This window comes from Phyllostomus discolor, chromosome 9, assembly GCF_004126475.2.
Source record: "Phyllostomus discolor isolate MPI-MPIP mPhyDis1 chromosome 9, mPhyDis1.pri.v3, whole genome shotgun sequence".
NCBI classification, from domain to species: domain Eukaryota; kingdom Metazoa; phylum Chordata; class Mammalia; order Chiroptera; family Phyllostomidae; genus Phyllostomus; species Phyllostomus discolor.
In genome coordinates this window covers 67,878,814-67,897,297 of record NC_040911.2, presented here as the reverse complement: position 1 = coordinate 67,897,297, position 18,484 = coordinate 67,878,814, and the positions used below count along the sequence as shown (strand labels likewise).

Genomic DNA, 18,484 nt, shown 5'->3' with positions numbered 1-18,484 from the left:
TATGTACAACCCATGGGCATGAACCAAGGGTGGGGGAATGCTGGAGGGCTGGAGGGTGCAGGGCAGAGGAGAGATAAAGGGGTAAAAATTGGGAAAACTATAATAGTATAATCAATAAAATATACTTAAAAAAAAGTCTTTCCAATTCCCTGAGAGCAGACTCGCACTTTCATCTCAGCCCTCTCCAAAGCTTAGAAGCAATGAAGAGCAACTGAGCGCCTTCCTTATCCCTTTTACTATTCAGCCAATGATATGGGGCCCGGATTGGGTCAGCAACTTGCCCAAAGTCCTACAGAGCCTCTGAAGCCAGGGGTTTTCAAAGGGCCAGTGGGCTTTCCCAAACCACCACCTGCTTCCTGCCCTCCAGGCCTGGAAGCCCCCTCATAGGATAGAGGCCCCAGCCCTCCTGCCTTACTGTCTCAGCCAGAATGGTGCGGTATTGGTCACACTCAGCCTGCAGGGTGCTCTGGATCTCCTCAGACTCCCTCAGCTTGGAGGCCAGGTCCTAAGGGAAGATGGCAGAACAGAGCTCGCTTAGCCAAGCACAAAGGCTTCTCTGGTGGCCTGATGAAACCGAAACACATCCCTTCCCAGGGAGGGGAGAGCAAGTGGCAGCCCCTCAAGGGTATGTTTATGACCTGCTTACCAAGAGGGGCTCTGTGTTCACTGCTGGTTGCTTGAGCAGTTCTGGGCCTTTCTCTCTGAGTTCCCGGAGCCACTCGGTATAATTCTGCAACAAAAATGTGTGAAGGGGGGCTGAGTGGCATTCTTGACAAGCAGTGGGGTCCCAAGGAGTGCCCCTCTCCATTACCTGGTGGGTTGAACTAGAGAGGGCTGGGAACATGGCCAGCAGGGCCTCCTTGGTCTGTGCCTCCATCAGGCTGAGCTGCTTTTCTGATACCTCCTGTAAGGGGAGGGAGGGAGGGCACTGTTCAGATGCGGAGCTTTAGAGCAACCTCTGGGGAGTGTTTTAGAGATGCTGGGGTCTCCACCCCAGGAAGGAACAAGGGCCAAAGGAGAAGGTGGATAGCTTCATGACAATCCCACAGCCTGTGCCAGGTCAGTTTTAAACAGACTCAGTTCTAACAAAGGGGGATAGCAGGCTGGCCCTTGTGGCAGGTATGGGTTAATCCAACACCTCCCAGCAGATCCTCAGGCTAAATCAGTTCTCAATTCCCAAGTCACCCGTGTGTGTCTGTGTATGCACGTGCATGTATGTGTGCATACACTGTAGGGATAGGGGAGGGGGTCGAAGCTACTGTGGAAGCCAAGCACAAGGTGAAGAAGATGTGTATCTCCCACTAGCCATTAGAGTTATGAACTACTGCTGGCCAGGGGTGGTAGGACCCCCTAGTAACCCTGGAGGAAGGAAGAATCAGTATTCCTACTTTGCAGAGCAGGAATTAACCCGGTGAGGATACGACCTTGGTCAGGGTCATGTCTCTCCCAAAGCCTGACTCATGCTGTGGTCATGCCATGCTGGGTCAGTGCCCACATTGGTCCTTGAAGCTCCCACTCACAGCCTAAAGACCAAAGGAGCTACAAAGCAAAGCCTAAGACAGCAGCATCCCCTGAAGACAAGTAACACCCCCTCTCTCCACACCCTGCAGGGGTGGGGAGTGACCACAGGAGATTTCTGACAAACAGAAAGTCTCCTCTAATAACCTGTCCCCAGCAGGTTGAACCTACTGCTAGCTGTTCGATAATCTCAGCATGGCCTGAGACGCAGCTTGAGCCCCAAAGGCAACATTAGAGTTGTCGATTGGTGCTCTGGACTATGTGTAGGGAGGACGTCTGACAAACGGACACCCAGCTTGACCACAGCACCACAAGGTCAGGACTCAAGTCCTAGAAGCAGACTCTTCTTGACTCACCTACTGATTCATAGACAATGCCCATGGCCTGCCATAGACCCCTGACCACTGCTCAGGTCCCCAGTTATGGGAGTCTGAGGCCACAGCCAGTGGAGCCTGAGCAAGTCAGGTGATATCTCTGGTCACAGATTCTGCATTTACCACAGAAAAGCCAGACAGGCTCCCAGGTCACCTCTAGAGAGTCTCTGCCACAATGGGACCCGAGGCCAGCCCTCCACCTCATCCCAGGGTCCCATTTTGTACAACCTTTGGGCTTCCTGGGAGGCTCATGAAGTCAATGCAAAGCTCCTGATAACAGGAAAGACAGTTGTTCTGCATCAGCAAGGATGGGAGGGGAGAGATAGCCACCTGGGGTGCTACATTGGGGATAGAAATGTGTGGTGGTGGGCAAGGCCTCCACTTGCTGCAGTTGTAGGCCATGTCCCCAACCAGAGCCGTGGCACTGGCTCCCACCCCAGGGCTCCAGAAGTAATGTGAGGACCCCAGATACTGCGATGCCTGTACTCTCTCTAACCTGGAGCATAGGACCAATATGGACATCAGGGCTTGAGTGCTGCTAAAGATGTCCTTCCCCTCTGTGACTTACTGTAAAGAGCAATCACAGAACCTACTGGACCATGATTTCAGAGGGCCTGAGAAAACAGCAGGATCAGACAAAATACCAGAGTTTTGAAGACGGCTCAATGTTGAGCTTACTTACAGGAAGTGTAGGCAGGTGGGCTCACAGCCCCAATGGCCTCTGTCTCTGCCCTCTGATGGCAAAGGGCCCAGGTAAGAAATAGCAATCAAGGGTACATTTCCCCCTGCCATCTTATGGAGAGATCAGGGGATTGGGGAACAAGGAAGATGGAGGAGCTGGGGCACTCCATGTACTGGCCCCTTGGAGGAACCCTGGTATGGATTTCTGAGATGCTCCAGGGCCAAGGCTGCGCTGCACACAGTGTGTGTTTTGTGTTTTGCCAAACTACACAAAGTGCCGCTGATCAAGTCTTCACTAGCAGGAAAGACAAGGATGGGACTCTGACCTTGGCCTGGGTCAGGGAACGAAGCTTTTCCTCGAAGGCTCTCTCGGCTGAGGCCAGTGCCTCCATCGCCTTCCAGTTCTTCTCTCGGAGGTCCTGAGGGGAGGACATGGAAAAAGTCAGTAGCCAGATTGGAGCAGCTGATATATCCCCCATGAGCTGCCTCAGTGGGTCTCAGCAGGGCAGGGTCTCCCTGACCCCACTCTGGATCCCACAGGGGGCCTGCAAAGGGACAAAGTGACCTTTCTCTTGGGCTGCACCCACTGGGCCTCTCTCAGGCAGCACTAACACAAGGCCAAGGTGCTGCAGCCCACTATGGTGGGGAGGCTGTGTCATCAGGGTGTGAGTAGTCTGAGCATCTTTTCAGGGAGACTACCCCAGAGGAGGGATGGTCAGCGTGACTCCTAAGAAAGAAGAGGCTCCTGTTACCAAACAGTAAGCACTGACTCCGTGGCTGGCTCTGGCCAAGCCAGGCACAGGTAGGAATAGGTAGACACTCTTCTGGGGAGAGCAGACAGGGCTACCTAAAAGCTCAGGCTCTCTGAGGGGCAGTAGGTAGGCAGCCTGGTGGGGAAGATACAGCCAAGGCTCCTGTGCATCCCCCCACCCCCCGCACAGAGGAAAGAGACTTCCACATCTCCTTCTCCTGATGCAGCCTCCCTACTACAAGGTGACTGACCACATGACCCTGGTAAGGCTAACAGAAGCACTTTCTCTATAATGGGGGCTCCATGTCAGGACACATGACCCAAGATGATTTAATGGGAAGTCTGCCCTGGGTCTCTGGATGGACCTCAGGGGCAGAGAGGCTCCCCAAACCCTCAAAGACAGGCTTTCAGCAGTGAGTAGCACAATAGGATGTGAAGAGGCAGCTGGGCCCCTTCCATACTAGTCTTAGGCCAGCCTCACCCCCACCACTGCCCCCTGTGCACACGCATGCCCTTTGACATGCATGCCATTCTCAGCCCCATCACCTCTGTGTACATATGTCCCCAATACTCACGTTGTTCTTCACTTTCTGCTGCTCAACTGCCTCCCTGAGCTCAGTGGCCTCCTTTTCCAGACACCACAGCTGGGACTCCAGCTCCTTGAAGCTGGAGAGAGATGGTCGGGTCACTGCTGGGCTCTGAAGGCACACAGCCCCCAGTCTTGTCTCAGGACTAGCCAGAAGCACCTCCCACTCCCCTGACTGCCTCTTGGGGCACAAGCTTTTGGGAAGAACAAGCAGCTACCCACTCCCTTAACTCATTCTGAATGCCCTGGGACCAGGGTACAGATCCCAGAGGCCACCAGAGTCCCACTTGGTGACAATGGCCACTGAGACTAGAGAGGTCAGAGGCCAGAAGCTAGAGCAGGGATGGACCCAGACAGTTGAGTTTTGGGGAAGCTTTTTCCTCTAGTGAATCAAGCCCACTCCTGGTTACACAGCTCTTGGCCAACCTGGTTCCACTCTGTCCCCACGAAACTTGCTAGCTGGCCCTTCTCAGAGGACACTTGAGCTACAGACTCATGTGGCATTGTCACCTGCACACCCACAGACTCTGAGCACTGCTATTCTTGGCAGCTCACTGGGTACAGCAGGACCATCCCTTATCCAAATCCTAACTCTGCTGAGACTTAAAAGCTGCTCCCTCAGTCTGTGCCTGGCTCCAAGAAAGCAGCCCCAAGATGACCTCCCAAGATGTCTGTCCCATCTTTTCACGCTTTTCTCCAGATACAGTGGCCCAATGGGCTTCGTTCAATCTCATCATGGAAAGCAAAAGGCTGACACTACAACCATACTAGCTGTTCTGAGGAACAGGCTTCAGATGGACACTTGGATATGTTACCTTCTGCATTAAGGTTTGGGACCAGGAAGGCCCTATGGATATATGAAATTTAAAGTCCAGAGTGATCATGCTGACCTGAATCAGCACAACCAGAGCCACTGGAAAAATGGGAAGGAAGCCCCACCAAGGACACTCCTGCCAGAGGAAGGCTGCCACTGCCAACAGATGGGGATAAATATATTTGTATTACTTATTATGGGCCATGATTGAAAACTTGTTGATAACCACCATTCTAATGCATGTTAGGAGTAAACATAATTTCAGTGTGGGCTGAGCACAATGGTTATCCCAACCATCCTACCTGGGAATGGATACCCACTATACACCAACTCACATCTTTATTCTAAATACAGTTTGCATCTGGCCTTGAAGACAGCTGTTGACTTCTTAGATGTTGGTTTCAAGCCCACAAAACCCTGACCCCACCCTCAAAATTCCTATGGGACCCTTCACAGATCTTCCCTCCAGTCCCTGCATTACACAACAGCTCGTCTCCAGCATATTCCAGGAGGGTCCCCAAAAGAACAAAAGCCCTGAGGAAGAAGGCTCAGCAGGCCAGTGGCGAGGACACATTGACAACCGCCCCCTTGGTGACCTCTGAGTTCTAGAACGTCTAGGGAAAGATAACTCATTTCCACTGAACAGAATGGTCGGGCCTAGACACAGCTTTCAGAAAAAATGTCTGAGAAGGAAAAAAAAAAAACCCAATTTCTACCAAACACATCTGCATGATGTAAAAAATTGGAATGAACCCTATTTATACCATGACTAAGCGCCCTAGGAATTCGCTGTGTGGCTGGAATCTGACTTCAAAATACAAGAGAGCAAAAACCTAAACAAATAAACCTCTCTACCCCAACATATACCATTAAGAAACAAAACTCCCCCAACCTTTCTGGAAAAAAAATACACTGGGAAAAAAAGATGGGGAGGATTCTGCAAGGTATTTTGGGCCCTCTAGGCAGCTGGCTTCTGTCCTCAGTCCCCATACCCTGGAGCCTATAGCGAGGGAACATGGGTCATGGACTGTGGAGACACACGGAAGATGACTTACTGACAGCAACAGCCAGAACAAGGGCCACCCTCCATGATTCACCCCCACATGGCTAGTCTGTGTGGACCCCTGACCAAAGCAGCCAGGACCCACCTCCTGAGCCCATGGGCATCTACTAAGGGACTCATACCTGAGATGTGACAGTTCCAAAGACTGGCCCAGACTTAAGCCACCCCACCCAGATGTTGGCTCTGGCCTGAACAACTGCAAACAGTCCCTGAGCAACGCCTAGTGCTGGGCTCCCAATATGGAAGGAAAACAGGGTCTGTCAGCAGTGACTTTACCTTGCAGATAACTCTTCACCTGGTCAGCTCTGAATTGTACCTATGTCCCAAATCTGTGCAAAAAGCCTGGACTACCTCCCAGGTTCTCTATTCAGGGTGTGAAACCATTTTCCCTATTTGATTTATGACTTCAGTCTCTAAAGTCCCTCACCTGTAGACACAGGGAGAACTCCTGACCACTAGTCCCTCCCTATTGAGAGGTGGATAGATGGCAGGAGGTGCCCCTGCCGAGGCACTGGCCACTCTCCACACAGATTAGTCTTGCTCCTCGAGAGAAGGTGAGGAGCTATTTGCAGGGCTGTCTTCTTTGCCAGCCAGGCCTATCCCCTGTCCTCAAAGTCACTGCAGGAATGAAGAAAAGGCAGAGGCCTCTGAAAATGGCTCTTGCCAGGGACGTCATGTGCCCTGCTAAAATCCCTGGCTCCCAGGATCTTGCCACCCGGTGCTAAGGCTACAGCCTCCGACCTCCACGTACCGTGCCTGCTGCTGGTCAGCCTCCCCTTGGCTGGCCTGAAACAAGAGACAGAAAGCTCCTTAGTTACCATAAGACAACTCATTTAGCAACTAGTTGGGGGAGGGGGAATTTGCTGTCATCCCCCTACACAAGGGGTCAAGACTTGATAGTGTTCTCCCTCCCCTCTTATTAACCCCTGGAGGAGGTGCCAGCTGACCTGGGAACCCTGGACTTCCCGGGCCTGGCCTGCCTCCAGCAGGGCCTCAATGGACCGGATTCGCTCTGTGAGCTGTGAGTTCTCCGCTCTGGACTCCTTGAGCTGTCCGTGTAGACCACTCAGCTCCTCGCACTTGCTCTTTACCTCTGCCTCAGAGGACTGTAACTTGCTGTGCAGCTCTGTGCCAGAAGGGGAGCAAGAGTAGGTCAGGGGCAGCAAACAACTGGGATGGATACCACACCTGCTGCTTAGCACATGGGCACCAAGGACTCCCTCCCCTGCCTTCTCTATGTGCCTGAGGGTTTAAGACTTACCTCTGACCACTGGGGCATCTTATTAGCTTTGTTCTTGAGGATTCATTAGGGTAAAATCAAATGCCTTCAGATTACTCATGGGAAAAATGATAAAAATCTAGAATGGATTTCAATTGCAACTAAAAATCTGTTCTCTAGAAAACTGGCTCCTATTAGCTGAGACCAAGGGCAGGGGTCTTCTGGGTATGTCCTCCCTCAATGACCTCAAGTCCCATGGCTCTATATGTCATTCATGTATGTATGACTGTGCAAAGTCCCAAAGCTCTGGTCTCATCCCCAAACCCAGGCTCAGCTGCTTGACACTTCCCAATGAAGCTCTGCTTAGGCAACTTGAACCCAGTCCTCCAACCTCCCCATCATGACTGCCCTGCATTCCTGTGCCCCACCTCTCACCCACCTTCAAGGCCTATCGATTCTATATCCACTGTCTGCTGAGTCCATCCCTTCCTCACCAGCACCTCAGACAACAGTCTGAGTCCAGCCCTATTCCCTTTTGGCCTGAATTACTGTGAGAACCTTACCCCTGGTCCCCTGCTGTCCCTCCAGTCCACTCTCCACCCAGCATCAGAGCATCCAGAGGTACAAAGGGGATCATGTCACCCCCTGCCCAAATGCTGTGAGCACTCCCATCACTGAACATAGCATCCAAACTCTTCACAGGGAGTGTCACCCATCTGGCCCCACACTGGCCACTTGCCTTCTTGCTTCAGTCACTCACCGACCTATTTCAGCTCACCCACAGCCACGACTCCAGCTGGGTTCCACAGCAAACAAGGCCAGAAAGAGCAGTACCTTTGGCTACCACCTAGCTCTCACAGGCTATGTCCCCCTATACTCCCCACATCCTGCCCTCTGAAGCTCTACTCCCTCACCCATTCTACCCTGATTCAGCTCTCCCATGGAGGTGAGCCTCACCCCTGCAGCTCTAGTCTGTCCCCCAATAGGGTACAATCCCTACTTCACAGACTAACAGGACTGGCCCACTTTATGGGTTCTGGCCCTGGCACAGACCCTCCTGCCCCTCCTGCGGACTCCTAGCCAAGCCTCCACCCTCACCGGCCAGCTGCAGCTGCTGTTCCTGGGCCTTCTCGGCATCTGCTCGAAGGCTGGCGTGGCTGGTCTGAGAGCGACAGAGCTCCCGGCTGACCTCATCCAGGCGCTTCTGCAGGGCCTCTTCACTCTCCTTGTGAGACATCTGGAGAGCAGGCAGAAGGAAAGGGCCATGAGGATACAGAAGGGAGACCAGGCCCTCTGCTGGCTCTGAGGATGTGCAGGACACCCTGCCATCCACTCCAATGACTTTTATAAAACCTGCCTGCATTTCTAAAGTCAGTACATCCACTGGAAAATGCCAGGAGACCATGCCCATCCCAGCCCTGAAGAGCTGGCTCAGAGTTACGAAGAATAGTCACAAAAAGGAAAAAAGAAAAGTTCATTCCAGCATGGCACACAGAGATGCTTCCTATAACTTAAATCCCCAGTCTAACTTGGAGATTTCTGGAGTGGGCCCTTGTACAGTTCACATTTATTGAGCTCTTTTTCTGTGTGAGGTACCATCCTAGGCCCTATGCATACGCCACTTGGTTAATCCCCAGCCACCCCGTGAGACAGGTACTACTGTCATGCCTATGTTACAAACGGGAAAGCAGAGGCTCTGAAATTCTGCAGCAGATACCAGGGGCCCTCACTGTTGATATGATGCTCTGGTCTCCCTCACCACCCATGGCCAGCACTCCCAGAACGGACTCCCTGGTGTGGCCCCAGGGTGAGAACACATAACTCAAGGCCTGAGAGGGCAGAAGACGGTTCAGAGTCTGGGGCTTACTGATAAGAGCTAGGCCCAGGCCTTGGCCCCAGGCTAGGTCTTTAGAAATGACACAGGTGATGACAACACCCTGGGCACCAGAAGCAACAGAACCACCTGGGAACCTTTAAATCATGGTCATGCCTACCCCAGCAACTCTGATTTCATTGGTCTGGGTGGACCTGCTTTACATGAAAATCAGTAAACACCAAATTATGCACCTCAATTCCACCTAAACAATCAGACTGTATTTATTTGTCCTTTTTAGTCTCTTATATACACATAAGCATCAGTCTTTCAATTTTATCTATCATTCTCATCCCTTCCACAAGACAGGCCCATTGCCCTATGTGCTACAGCCTAGTGTCAATGACTGAGCAGAAACAGAGCCCAAGGCCCTTCAGGATGGAAGGATTTCCTCATTATCCAGAAAAGTTAAATGAACAGCAGGCATGATATCAAGGCTCTCCACAACCCACCACCCTGCCCCAAAACAGGCCAGCTGGGGGATCCAGAAGCAATCAGGCCAACAGGCAATCAGTGCAGCCACACTAGATATTGCCCAGCGCACTTTGGGGACAGGAGGACACTCTTTCTTCCTCTGGAAAAAGGGCATCTTCCTGGGAAAACAAGAGCTTCTTGGCCACATCTAGGTGCTAAAAAGGAAGAACCCTCACCTAGCCTTGAAGCCAAGAAGCTGCTAATGTTAGCTGGGATAGCTATGGCTGGAACTGTGGTACCAGAGATGGTAGTGAGTGTGGGAGAACAAACAGCACTGGGGCTAGACCTGGGTTTGAAATCCTGCCTCTATGTAAATTTGGGGTAGTTGCTTAATTTCTCTATGCCTCAAATTTCCTTATGGGTAAATTTCAGATAGTAATAGAAGCTACCTCATAAGCTTACAATAAGAATTAACTGAGTTAATGCTTCTAAAGTGCTTACAACAATGCTTATCACACAGAAAGCATCCATCTGAAGCTGGCAAGCTGTAACTATTATTCAGGAGGCCGAGGTTGGGGGTTCTAGTTCCAGCTCTGCCTGAGTCTCCAGTTGTCAGTCATGACTAAGAAGGCATGTCTCTATGTGGCTGAGCAATGACCCCTCCCTGCTACACAGGCAGGCTTGGTGGGCGGAAGGAACAGGGCACTGAGGTGAATGCCACTACAACTCACCTGCAGCTGTAGGACCTGCTTCTCAAAGGTGGCTGCTTTGGCCTCCAGAGCCTTCCGCTGCTGTTCCTCCTGCCGTGATGCCTCTGACTTCTCCACTAGCTCCTTGCTGACCTTGCTGAGCTCCTGCCGGAGCTTGGCCAACTCTGCATTCTGCCTGCAAGATAGTCACCAGCCCCCAACTGACAGACAGAAGAGGGCTCAAGTCAGCTGTTGCCAGCCCAAGCACTGTCCCTGGCTGACTGGGACCGTGATATGAGCCATCCCACTGAGGCACCTGCTCTTTCCTAAGTAGTTATACAAGTCTTGGAGCTACTATCAAAGCCCCTCTTGCATTATCAGCCAGGTGTCTGGACCAGAGACAGCAAAGAGAAAAACTTGCACTAAAATATCCCAGAGGTGCCCCCCCCTGCCCCCCCAGGCATCTGGAAATTCAGATAGAAAGAAGGCAAGACACTCTTTTCCTCATTGCCAACCAGGGTCCAAACAAACCGTAGGATACAGAATGCCTTGCTTCGACACCCCTGCAGGGCCAGGAGAAGTAGACTGTTGGAGATGTCCACGTGCCTTATTTCACTCAAGGCTACCCAAAGCGGAAGGTTGAGGCACTTTACAAAACGTAGCCCTCACCACTGCACAGAAGGTGGATCTCAGGACCAGGGAGAAGTTCAGGAAGGAGGGAAGAAGATTTGCTTGACAGGAAAGGAGTAGCAGCTCAACTGCCTTTTCTAGTGTAATCAGCATGCTTCCTTCACTAAACACCACTCTCCAGGACAGGACTGATGGTCCAGCCAAGAAACAGCACCAGACAAGACTGCCCACAACTCTGGGAGGCAGGAAGCCTGGCCAAGACCAGCTGTCTGGTGCTGGGAGCTGAGAGGCCGTCCCACCTCTGGACTTGGATTTCCTCATCTGCACCAAGGAGGCTATCCAGAGCTCTCTGTGGGGCTGTCAGCTTCTGCTTTATGGTACCAAGATTCAAGACTACAGAGCTCAGAGGACAGGCCAGACTCCAGCACCCTGGGAGGGAGTTGAGAGGCTGGGTTGGAGGCCCCTTGGGACTGATTTGCAGCTCTGGGGGCAGCCTGGGAATATCCATCCCACATGGGCAGTTTCCACAGACTGACAGAGTCAGCAGCTGCCAGGTCTTCATGCTTTGAAGCTTTCCCCAGGATGGAAACCACAGCAAATATGTGAAAGGGGAAGCCAGAGTGTTTCTCCATCTCTGTGTTCACCTGCTTATGGCTGCTGAGAGGAAATCGCCACAAACTTCCAACCCAAACAACAGGCCAGGATGGAGATGAAGATGTGTACACACATACAACCAGAGGGGACCTCTAGAGAGAATGGACCAGCCTGGGAAAGGTGGCCTTCAGGTCTCACCTGAAGGTGAGGGCCACCAGCAAAACAGAGGTGTGGGCACTGATTTCCCTCCCTGGTCTAGATCCTGAGCCAACATTATCCCCTTGACTTCCAGCTAAAGCACACTCAAGTGCGTGTATTCTCTGCCTTAGTCAGTTCTCTTGGCATAGGGAGATATTCTAGGGATAATGCAGATTCCCAGAAAGTCCCTTCAGGATGCTTCAGGCCAAGAGAAGGCAAAGAAATATGAATCAAAAGAAAATGCAGGGTGGGTTCCTCCAGGTCAGCCTGTTGAGACCATAAAGCTCAAACTAGAGAATCAAAAGAATGCCAAGGTGTCCTGAACATGGTAAGGCTCCATGTTGCCCTCTGGGATTGGCCCACTTGCTGTGCACTTCCTAGAACTTCAGGTCCAAAGAGGCAACACTGAGATCAAGAACTCTGCTCAGCAGTCTGGGCTGGTGTGCTGTGAAACAGTACTTATCACCAATGCATTAAAGCACATGTCCCGCCAGCACAGGAGACCACATCCCCAGTGGAGAATCAAGACGCTCAGGCCCTACGCCACATCAAACTCTGATCTTAGACAATCCACTTGACCCTGATACTCTGAGCCACAATCAGGAGTTTCTAAAAGCCTCAAACCAGGAAGTTGTGAAAAACAGACATGGACAAAGTATCTGCTCACCCAGGAAAAGCATATGCTGGCCACAGCCAGGACCTGCAGGGTACTTGATCACATAGGCATGAGCATGAGCTCACCTCTCCCTGCAGCCTGACCACTGAGAGGATGCCAGCCTGAGAGCTGAGAGGATGCCAGCCATGCACTGGAAGGCTCAGCCAGCCCCAGATCCAGTAAGAAACTAGAGTGCACCCACTGCAGCCTTGCAAGAACCTTGGGAACCCTGCCCAGCTCCAGAGTACCCTGGACTGTGCTGTCACAGAGTCCAACTGGGAGCACTGAACTTACTTGCTCTCCACCTGGCTTGTGGCTTGGTTCAAGGCATCCCTCAGGATGGAGTTCTCCTGCTGCAGACGGGCTAGCTGTGTGTTAGGGCCATTCTCCAGCTGTTCCTGAAGAGTCCGGATCTGAAAATCATTGATAGGGTATCAGAGTACCGCTTGGCCTTACAGAGGGAGCTGACTTCTGGAGTAAGGTTAGTGAGATCACAGCCTGCAAACCAAACCCCAAGGGTGCTGCTTCTCCACATGAGGTAGGGAGGGCCTCTAAGAACAAGAGGTTTGAAAACTGAACAGCTCCAGCAACAGGAGCTTGGGGCCAACAGTGAACCCCAGCCACACACCTCCTCACTCCTCTGCCTTCCAGTTTACGGACTCCAGGTGGCAAAGTTCTTTGCCCAGAGTTCTAGACATGCTCCACACACTTGGCCTCCTTTGTCTGAGACAGCCAAAACCACAGCCTATAACTAACCCAAGGGAGCCTCAGTTCCTGCCCCCTGGCCTCCTGTGGCCCACCCTGAGGAAAGTGCAGGTTTAAGCAGATGAGGCCCAAGGTTCGTACTATGCAGGCCAAGCTGTACAGGCCCTCCCCTGACCCCATTCCAGAGCTGTGCAGTTTTTAGGCCTTTTGATTTAGGTGATCTTCCCAACCTCAAGTGGAAAAGGCAGAGCCAGCATTAGTCTAGGGTCACACAAAGGCTGAGAACTTGACCCACAGGCACCCAGGAGATGGGACACAGGGCTGACCACTTGGGACCACACTGTTTTCAAAAAGCAGTCTTTACAATGTATGTTACATCTTCCTGGTTAGTAACAATGAACACACATGATAGGCTGGCTGCCAGTGTCTGGCCATATAAAACAGCTGTTTCCTCCAAAAATGAACCAGATTCTGCATAACTCACCCCACCTTCACCCCCGAGGGCATCCTGAACTGCCCTTTGGGAACCACTCCCACCCCCCCTGGGCCCACCTGTGCCCCCACCACCCCTGCCCACCTTGCCCTGCAGCTGTTGAACCTCCTTCATATGCTCCCGGTAGCTAGCCTGCATTCGGGCCTGCACAGCCGTGATCTCCTGCTCCCTGGCTACCAGCTGCTTTTTCACTTTGGCCTCCCCAGCTGCTGCCTTGGCCTTTTCTGCTGCCAGCTCCTAGAGAAAACAAAAGGCAGAGAGCTGGTTAGGCAGGGGCAGCAGCTTACCAGATGGGACCAAGATCATCAGAACCCAGAGCATTGGCTGGGGCTGGGAAGAGCTTCAGAGCTGAGCCACAAGACCCCTCTTCCTGAGCACTCAGACAGATCCACGCCAGCCACAGCAATCAGCAAGCAGGAGACAAAAGGTCCCCAGAAAACCCTGCTGGCCTGACTGGTTAGGGGCTAGGTGTCAGGCCTTGGTCACAATGGATGTGGTGGACACAGAAAGGAGCTAAGCAAATACAGCATGCTGTCCCTGGGCTCTCCAGACACTGGGTCGGTCCTGCTAGGATTACAATACTCCACTTGGCTTGGTCCCTGACATCCAGGCCCTCTATCTACCCCAGGCCCGGAAGTGTCTGCTCTCAGCAGTGTTGGATGCCATGATGAACACTGGATGCTGGGCCTGGGGACTCAGAGGCTGTGGTGGAGGCAGAATACAGGGTGGGAAGGACAGGTGGAGGGAGAGAAGCTGGCTGGGATCTGTGTCATCCTAGAAGGAAAGGCAGTAGATGTAAGCCTTATGGAAGCAGGTAATCACAGTGTGAGCAGGTGTTCTCCATCCAGGATGCAACTACTTGGTGTGGGTCTAGTTGGCCTGGGTGACTGAGATGCCAGTGTCTCAGGAGACTCAAGGATTTGCCCCTTTTCCATCCTGGGCAGTGAATCAGAAGTGAGAAATCCTCTCCCTTTCTAGGCTAGGGCTGCAGGGAGGCCCACCCCAAAGGCCCAAAGTGTCCCTCCTGACCCAGATGGGATAGAACTGGAGAGGAGCTGGGAGCACCAGGGTTGACACTGGGTGCCAGAGCTGCTCTGTGTGCTTGGCATTCCTTTGAACCAGTGGTCCCCAACCTTTCCGGCACAAGAGACTGGTTTCATGGAAGACAATCTTCCCATAGAAGCGTTGAGGGGGCAGGGAAGGAGCTCAGGCAGTAATTCAAGTGAAGCTTCAAATGCTCACTTGCCGCTTACCTCCTGCTGCATGGCTCAGTCCCTAACAGGCCATGAACCGGTATCAGTCCAAAGCCCGGGGATTGGGGACCCCTGCTTTGGACCACTTGGGACCCACTGGTCCCACTTTTCGAAGACAATCCTTCTCCTGGCTCCACCCAGGGTGAGAGCCCACAGGAGCATGAGGTCCAGGCTCAGAAACATTTCACTGATTATCTACAGAAATGGGAAGGGTGGCTGATATTGTACATTTCCTCTGGGATAAGCAGGTGTCTCACTTGATTCTCTTAGATGAGGATCTTGATCCCCAGTTTAAAGCTGAGCTCACTGAGCCCTGGGAAGAAGATGTGTCTCAGGCAGGGTAGCAACTGTACATCGTAGAGGTGATCTGGAACCTGGGGCTGTGTGAGTCCAAAAGGGTCCCAGAAAGTGGGAGAAATGACAAAGTGCCTCACTCCTCTGGCTGGCCTGGCACCTCCAAAGAAGTAGGACAGGGCAATTTAGCAGGAATTCCAAGTTTCACCAAGCTTCCTCTAATACACATGCCCTGCCAGCCCCACAAGCAAAACGCCACACACTAGCAATGCAGGGAGACCCCTTCTAGAACAGGATCCAGGCTTGGAAGAAAAAACCAAACCTCAGAGAGACCCTAGAGTGCCCAGAGCCACAGCAGCAGCAGGTAGTGCAGCTACATGTGGGTCACCCTCTGCCCATCTCTGCTGGCTAATGAACACCCACAGACTGGTGCCAAGTATCTGTCTAGGGACAGCCTTCCCCACTCTGGACAAGACACATGCAGTTTCAGGTACCTAGCTGGGCTCAGGGCATAAAACTGGTAACCTGTTGGGAACAGGATCCGAAAGCTACCAGAACTCAATGGGATTTCCCTTCCTTTCATCTCTGGGCTTTTTATAAGAGCAGAGGAAGATCAGCTTTTCCTCAGAACATTTGTTTAACCCTCCTTGGCTTCTTTTTCTTTTAAGAGCTCAGAATCCCAGGATTCTTCTTGTTTGTCAAATTCTTAATTCAGCTGCAAGGGTCAGATTCATTTTCTTGAAAGGCATGCCCAGTGGTGGTGGGGACTGGGCTGGGAGAGGAGGCAGGGCACCATCACAAGCACCGCTGGCTCAGAAATAGAACTCTGCTCTCCAGTCCAAGAATAGGTTCTGCTTGGTGTGAGCTTCCAAGGCCTGCTGAGGCATGGACAGTAGGTGGCTCCCATCAAAAAGGTCTACCACCAAGAATGTCTCCCACCCCACCCCTGGGAGCACATCTACCCCAAGGGGCTCCTTGACTGCGTGAAGTTAAACCCCAATCTCCTAGGTGAACAAATACGGGATGGGATCTGGTCCAGAGCTTTGCCTCAGGATAGACACCCCATGACAGGGTACCTGGTGCCTAAGACGACAACAGCTAGAAAGATGGTTTTCCAGAAGGGCTGCCCCAGAACCATGCATGGTTCCTCAAACCATGCCCAGAAGACTCTCAGAAGGCTGAGGTATCTCGGGGTGCCTAAGGCTGTGATTAACTACTGCAGCTGGTGCCTGAAATAGTCCTTGAGCCCAACTCTGCTGACACTTCACCCATTTGCAAAGCATAGATCAGTCCAGGGAACAAACCACAAGGACAAAGAAAACGTGGGGAGGAAAGCAGATCCTAGCCCTCTCACCAGCTCCTGTGGGGAATTAAGAGGAACTTCCACATTTTCAGTAATTTAGTTTCTTATATAACTTTCCTCAGTGGTGGTGGACTAAGAAATATGACAAGAAGGAAGTCAACACATCAGCTCTGTCCAAAACTCCCAACAGAGAAATGTAGGTACCCGACACCCATGGGTTCCAGAAGCATGGGGAAGAAAGATGGCAGTGCAATAACCATACGGGGCATCCTCTTAGCTGGCCTCAGGCCTCGACAGCCACTTGCTGACAAGCAGTCTGTTTGGCTGAGCCAAGCAAGACAGCAAGAGTCACCAGGGACCGATGCAATGGCACATTACTGCAACAATGACCTCTGTGCTGAGACAAGAAAATGAGGGCTCCAGAAGGATTCCCAAGGTCCAGTAAATTAAGTCTTCAAGCACAGAGAAAAAATTTCCCACCAGTCAGGCAGTGAAGGGCATTTGAGGCTAATGGAAGAGGAAGAGGAGGACCAGAGGAGTATAGACTAGAGTCTGAGATTAGGAGCCACTGGCAGTGCTTCAAGAAGGCCTCTCAGGATCAGATTAGCACTTGAGAGCCCAAGAGAACCTCCTCTGGCTGCAGGGAAGAGGATATAGTCAGAGGAGGGAGGGCTGGATTCCCAGAGGGTGAGATGAGTAATGAAAACTCACAAGCCCCTGCAGCTGGCAGCCAGGGAGATCTATAAGGGGAGGGCTGGAAATGCATCTTGACCTGAGGAGAGTGTCTGTAGATTAGGTGCCACTGTGATTTTGGAAATCCGGTAAAGCAGCCACCAGGGAGGGATAACAGTAAGTATCCCACACAAGGGTCAGTTTCTAAGGGACTTCCTTCTGCAGGAAGCACTTGCCCCTGGTGGCTGGAGACACCAGCAATGGGGAAGAGAGAAGCCAGCATCACTGTCAGATGTTGCTTTTATTCATTCATCTTACCTGCAGCCCATCCTGAATTCAAGGTGGCAGGCACAAGCAACCAGCCAGGCAACCACATGGTCAGCCAGCTATGGGAACACTCACTCCTGTTTCCTCTCAGTTTACTTTGGGAGTACCAACAAATTCTCAGTTTGTCCAAAAGAGGATATGAAAGAATGGCTCCTGAAACCACAGACTCTTAACTAGAAGTGTGCTGGTCAGCTGGTTTTCAGGCAGGAGGGTTCTGATTTGTAGCACTTTCATGGTATAAATGCTCCTGGCATAGGACACAATGTGGCACATCTAACAGGAAGAGACATTTTCAGTTGGCACATGGGAGTAGGATGAATGGCTCTAGCCACTTTGCATTTAACAACCCAAGATAGGCTCAAGAGAAGGCCACATGTGAAAAGTTTTGAGAGAGAGCTCTCTTCCTCCTGGGCACAAGTAACCAAACTCTACTACAGACTACAGACAACTGCCTTTTTCTTTCCTTCTCCTGGGCAGAGCATTAACCAAGTGTAAGAAGTCAAAGGCTCATCTTCTACTCCTGCTGTCCCCTACCAAACAAACTTTCCCATTTGGCTTGGAGCTGCATCCCTCCAATGTAAGGCAGAAGCTCAGGCCGACTCATTTCCAATTCTCAAATGAGCAAATAGAGGTGTCCAGAGGAGAGGCTGTAGCCCAGACATTGTGGGGCATTCTGAGGCACAGGCCACCTCCCTGTACCCACTGCACCAGCAGGGAGGCAGGTAAACAGGGAGAGGGCAAGAGCAATGCTCAGCATTTTGCTGGGAAAACCTAGCTCCTGGGCTGGGGCACCACAACTCTCTCCTCAGAAGGAGCAGAGAGGAGAAGCCTCAGTGAGTTCTGGCAGGGAGAGAACAGCCCTTTGTGCATATGTCCTGACTTATTCAACTGTTGTTCACTGAGGACAGATGTTAACACACCAAGCCATCACCTAACACGAGGAGCCAGGCTTTCTCTGCAGGATCATCTCACAGACATCAGGAAACAGAGAAAAGCAGCCCTTCTGCCCACCTCCCCACATATTTTTCCACCAATTCTCAGGAAAACAATTGTGGATCAACAGTGCCCATCCTCTTTTCAGGGTGTAGACTCTAAAACAATGGCCCATCACTGTGGGGCAGGCCAGTGACATTACGGTTCACCCCAGCACACACTGAGGACCCTAACCCTACTCAATGTTCCTGTATTCTTAGTTGTGAGAAGGGAGCCACTACCACGTAGAGCTCCACAGGGGCTGCAGAGGCTGGCCTCAGGCTTCACACAGTCACAGTGCACCCTGGTTTGACGGGCAGTTAGAATAGACAGGCCAGAGTGAGGAGCTACAGTAGGGAGGTTGACCCCACAATCCAGGGGCTCTCGGGACAGGGCATGCCCTCAG

At 52.0% G+C, this 18,484-nt stretch overlaps 1 protein-coding gene across 42 annotated transcripts in view; it reads right to left on the bottom strand.

Moving 5' to 3' along the window:
* The window catches only part of RRBP1 (ribosome binding protein 1), a 77,785-nt gene that overhangs the window by 8,847 nt on the left and 50,454 nt on the right, over positions 1-18,484 (bottom strand). For all 42 annotated transcript variants that reach the window (XM_028523518.1, XM_036009510.1, XM_028523520.2 and 39 more), the window contains 11 exons: positions 13,342-13,494; positions 12,354-12,472; positions 10,025-10,178; positions 8,105-8,243; positions 6,735-6,913; positions 6,539-6,573; positions 3,900-3,990; positions 2,900-2,992; positions 812-904; positions 647-730; positions 416-505 (listed from right to left, as the gene is read on the bottom strand). In XM_028523518.1, coding sequence (XP_028379319.1) covers positions 416-505; positions 647-730; positions 812-904; positions 2,900-2,992; positions 3,900-3,990; positions 6,539-6,573; positions 6,735-6,913; positions 8,105-8,243; positions 10,025-10,178; positions 12,354-12,472; positions 13,342-13,494 — 1,230 coding nt within the window. The remainder of the gene's footprint in view (positions 1-415; positions 506-646; positions 731-811; positions 905-2,899; positions 2,993-3,899; positions 3,991-6,538; positions 6,574-6,734; positions 6,914-8,104; positions 8,244-10,024; positions 10,179-12,353; positions 12,473-13,341; positions 13,495-18,484) is intronic.